This window comes from Haliaeetus leucocephalus, unplaced genomic scaffold (genome assembly GCF_000737465.1).
Source record: "Haliaeetus leucocephalus isolate CR32 unplaced genomic scaffold, Haliaeetus_leucocephalus-4.0 Scaffold219, whole genome shotgun sequence".
Lineage (NCBI taxonomy): Eukaryota > Metazoa > Chordata > Aves > Accipitriformes > Accipitridae > Haliaeetus > Haliaeetus leucocephalus.
In genome coordinates this window covers 202,900-207,392 of record NW_010972655.1, presented here as the reverse complement: position 1 = coordinate 207,392, position 4,493 = coordinate 202,900, and the positions used below count along the sequence as shown (strand labels likewise).

General features: G+C 65.5%; 1 protein-coding gene across 1 annotated transcript in view; it reads right to left on the bottom strand.

The window, feature by feature from the left end:
* Window positions 1-722: 722 nt before the first annotated feature.
* Window positions 723-4,493, bottom strand: part of LOC104831374 (V-type proton ATPase catalytic subunit A-like) — a 5,003-nt gene continuing 1,232 nt past the window's right edge. The window contains exons 2-13 of the mRNA XM_010566922.1: window positions 4,043-4,317; window positions 3,781-3,918; window positions 3,535-3,686; window positions 2,830-2,992; window positions 2,633-2,741; window positions 2,277-2,399; window positions 2,066-2,180; window positions 1,909-1,972; window positions 1,631-1,834; window positions 1,128-1,222; window positions 881-1,052; window positions 723-815 (exon numbers count right to left, since the gene is read on the bottom strand). Of these exons, the coding sequence (XP_010565224.1) occupies window positions 723-815; window positions 881-1,052; window positions 1,128-1,222; window positions 1,631-1,834; window positions 1,909-1,972; window positions 2,066-2,180; window positions 2,277-2,399; window positions 2,633-2,741; window positions 2,830-2,992; window positions 3,535-3,686; window positions 3,781-3,918; window positions 4,043-4,317 (1,703 nt within the window). The remainder of the gene's footprint in view (window positions 816-880; window positions 1,053-1,127; window positions 1,223-1,630; window positions 1,835-1,908; window positions 1,973-2,065; window positions 2,181-2,276; window positions 2,400-2,632; window positions 2,742-2,829; window positions 2,993-3,534; window positions 3,687-3,780; window positions 3,919-4,042; window positions 4,318-4,493) is intronic.

Genomic DNA, 4,493 nt, shown 5'->3' with positions numbered 1-4,493 from the left:
CCAGCCACGTGGCTCCTTTGCCTTGGTGGCCCCAAAATGCACCCACAGCACCCGGCTGTGTGTGTGCGTGTGTGTCCCACCCGAGACCCCGTGTTGTCACCTCAGCTCTGGCCCGGGAGGGGGGTCACTGTGACGCCCATGTCCCACCCAGGGGGGTCACTGTGACGCCCATGTCCCACCACTGTCCCCACGGCTGGAGGATGCTCAGGGATGGCCCGGGGGGGTCACTGTCACCCCTATGTCACATCCAGAGTGTCCTTGTCACCCCCATGTCCCACCCAGGGGGGTCACTGTCACTCCCATGTCCCACTGCCACCCCACTGCAGGCCGTTCGGCTCCACTGGGGTCCCCGCCACGTGCATCAAATCCACTGGGGCTCAGCATGGAGAAAGGGGGCTTCTTGCTGGGGGGGCTGCTGAATCCCAAAACCACCACATCAACCCCCCAAAATCCTCCCAGGCCCTGAAGATGCTGCCCCCCCAGACCCCCCCGGCTTTCCTCTCCTCTCCTTTCCAGGCTGGAGCAGGAAAGGGACCCCCCTGAGCCCGCCTGGCGAGGGTCTGGTGCCAGCACCCGCGGAGGGAGGAGGACCGGACGCTTCCACCCGCCATGGGGAAACCACGCCTGGAGGCCAAGTGCCACTTCGGCCCCTTTATTGGACGGGGGGGGGAGTCCCAGGGGGACCCCCGCATCCCGTACCCCCCCCTTTTCCTGCCCCCGCCTCAGTCCTCCAGGTTGCGGAAAGCCGCCTGCATCTCCTCGTTGAGCTGGGCGAAGGCAGCTGTGATGTTGGCTTCGCCGTCCTTCACCGGGTCCTGGGGACATGGTGGCATCACCCACTGCACCTCCCCAATGGGGGTCACAGCCCCCCGACACCCACCTTGAACTTCATGGCACTCAGCTTGTAGAGGATGTCCCCCAGGCTCTCGCGGATGGTGGCCCAGGTGATGCGGCGCTCGCCCGGCACAGTGGCCTCCACGGCGTGCCGCGCCAGCTCGTAGAAGGTGACCATGTTGTGCAGCATCCCCACCGTCTTGTAGAAGGGGCAGAACCTGGGGGGGGTGTCATCGGGGGGGATCAGGGCTGGGACCAGGGGGGCCGGAGGGCTGCGGGGGCGGTAGGCGTACCTGTCGTAGGAGGAGTAGCCGTTCTGCTGGAGGAAGTCATCCTTGAGGAGCTTCGCCACCTCCAGCGTCACCTTGTCAGCCTCGGCGAGGGACGCCTGCAGGGGGACAGGTCTGGGGTGTCCCCATTCCCATCCCCATCTCACCCCATATCCTATGTCCTCATCCCCGGCCCATCATGACCCCATCCCCATCCATCCCATCCCAATCCCATATCCCCCATTCCCATCCTCATCCCATAGCCCATATCCCCATCCCCACCCCAATCCCATCCCATACCCCTGATCCCATTCCTCATCCCCCATTCCATCCTCATCCCCATCCCCAACCCCTCCTATCACCATCCCATATCCCCATCCGCTTCTCCATCCCCATCCATTGTGTCTCCATCCTCATCCCATATCCCATATCCCCATCCCATCCTTATCCCAGTCCCTACCACAATTCCATCCCGTATCATCCATCCCACCTCCATCCCCTATCCCCTGTCCCATCCCGTATCCCACCTTGCCGACCAACTGGACAATCTCGGCCAGCTCCTCTTCCTCCTGCAGGATCTCCCTGGCCCGGCTGCGCAGGGTGGGGAACTCGGGGTACAGACCCTCGTAGTGGGACTCCAGCGCCCGCAGGTACCTGCTGTAGCTGATCAGCCAGTTGACCGAGGGGAAGTGCTTACGCTGTGCCAGCTTCTTGTCCAGCCCCCAAAAAACCTGGGAGGGCACGGGGTGGGGGTTGTCAGGGATGGTCATGCCTGGATGGGGGGTCCCTGGTGCATCCCACTCACCTGTACGATGCCCAGTGTGGCCGAGGTGACGGGGTCTGAGAAGTCCCCTCCCGGTGGGGACACGCTGCAGGGGACAGCGGGTAGGGGGCTTGGCAGGGTGGCCAGAGTGGGGGTCCCCCACGCCACGTCCCTCCTCGCCGTAGCCCCCCCCACTCACGCGCCGACGATGCTGACGCTGCCCTCACGGGCAGGGGACCCCAGGCAACGCGCTCGCCCCGCACGCTCGTAGAATGATGCCAGGCGGGCACCCAGGTACGCAGGGTAGCCGCTGTCTGAGGGGAGCGTGGCGTCACCAGGGGGGCCGGAGCCCCTCACCATGACCTAGCGGAGGGGCGAGGGGTTCCTCCCACCCCGAGACCAGGGCTCACCCGCCGGCATCTCGGCCAAGCGCCCCGAGATCTCGCGCAGTGCCTCGGCCCAGCGGGAAGTGGAGTCGGCCATCATGCTGACGTGGTGGCCCATGTCGCGGAAGTACTCGGAGAGCGTGATGCCTGTGCCGGCGGCACATGGCTCGCACGCTTGGCACAGCCTTCACGCCCTCGGTGTGCACCCCTTGCACACTTGGCGCGCGCTCCAGCAAGCTCATGGCTGCCTTTCTGTGCACCCATCCATGCACATGGCTGGGTGCACAAGTGGCCCCACAGCATGCATGCACACTCACACATGCCACACACACTCACATGTGCTGCACACACACCCCCCACCACGGCGGTCCCCAGCCCACCGGTGTAGATGGAGGCTTCACGGGCGGCCACCGGCATGTTGGAGGTGTTGGCCACCAGCGTCGTGCGCTTCATGATGGTCTCTGTCCTCCCGTCCACCTCCATGGTGAGCTGGGGACAGCGTCACCGTCACCACCCGGCCACCAGCCCCGCAGCACCCAGCTGACCGTCACCCCATCACCATGCCACCCATCCCCACCTCGGGGAAGTCCCGCAGGACCTCAGACATCTCGTTGCCCCGCTCGCCACAGCCCACGTAGACGATGATGTCACTGTTGGAGTACTTGGACAGGGACTGAGAGATGACAGTCTTGCCGCAGCCAAAAGCGCCCGGGATGGCCGTGGTGCCACCCTGCACACACCTGGGGATGGGGACACGTGGGGACAGCTGAGAGTGGCGGCTGCAGAGGGGGGACAGTCCCCCCACACCACCCAGCTACATCCCCATGGAGATGGGAGGGACCCCCATCTCCGTCCCTGTCCCCATCTCTCCTGGGCACTGTCTGGAGTGATTGTGACCCCCCCAAGTGTCACCCACCAGCCCTCCCACTGTCCCCTTTTTCCCCAGCAGGGCTGTCCCCACCCTTGTCCCTGTTCCCAGCCCCAACCCTGTCTATGTCCCCATCCCTGTCCCCATCCCCCATCCTTGTCCCCCATCCCCATCCTTGTCCCTTGTTCCTATTTCCAGCCCTATCCCCACTTCCATCCCTGTCTCACATTGCTGTCCCCTGTCCCCAGCCCTGTCCCTGTCCCCAGCCCCATCTCTGTCCCTGTTCCCCACCCCCAAGCCTGTCCCCATCCCTGTCCCCATCCCTGTCCCCAATCCCCATCTCCAGCCCTATCTCCATCCCCATCCCTGTCCCCATCTCCCACCCTTGCCCCCCACCCCGGTCCCAGTCCCTACGGGAAGAGGGCGTCCAGCACCCGCTGGCCTGTCAGCAGCGGATGATTTGCCGGCAGCTTCTCGGCCACAGGCCGGGTCTGTCTCACCGGCCAGACCTGCAGCATGGTCAGCTTCTCTGCACTGCCCTGGAAGTCCAGCTCCAGCACCACGTCCTGCGGGGGGTACAGGAGGGACGGGCAGGGCAGTGGGGACAGGGGACCCTGACACCCACCACCCCGCCGCCCATCACCGGCCTCCCACCCTTACCGAGACGCTGTAGTGCCCGGGGGGTGCGATGTAGGTGACGGTGCCGCGGCTGCGGGGTGGCACCATGATCTTGTGCTGGATGAGAGAGTTCTCAGCCACCGTCCCGTAGATGTCACCACCGGTGACGTGGCTCCCAACCTGGAGGGTGGGGGTGGCCGTGAGGATGCGGGACCCCAATGGGGACAGGCTGCGTCCCCTCCAGGGGTGCTGGGAGAAGGGGTGTCTGTCCCCGCATCCCCAGGAGGCATGTGGTGACACGCACCCGGACATCCTTGCTGGGGGTGAAGTCCCAGGCGAGGTGCCGGGGCAGCGCGGGGACGTTGGTGCCCCGTGGGATGTAGATGCTGCAGGTGAGCTGGGCGATGTCCCGCAGTGGACGCTGGATCCCATCGAAGATGGAGCCCAGGATGCCAGGACCCAGCTCCACCGAGAGGGGCTTCCCCGTTCGAAGCACTGGGTCCCCCACCCGCACCCCCGCTGCCCCCACGCTCAGGAAAGGCCACCAATGAGATGGGGATGGAGACGGGATGGGGGGGACTGGAGGGGCAGGAAAAGATGGGGGGACAGGGCAGCATGGGGGGGGCAGGGAGGAGACAGGACAGGACAGGACAGGGGAAGATGGCGGGGTGGGAATAGGGATAGGGAGAAGGCAGGGGAGGGTCGAACAAGGGGACAGCGGAGGATGGCAGGGACAGGGCAGAGAGACCAGAGTG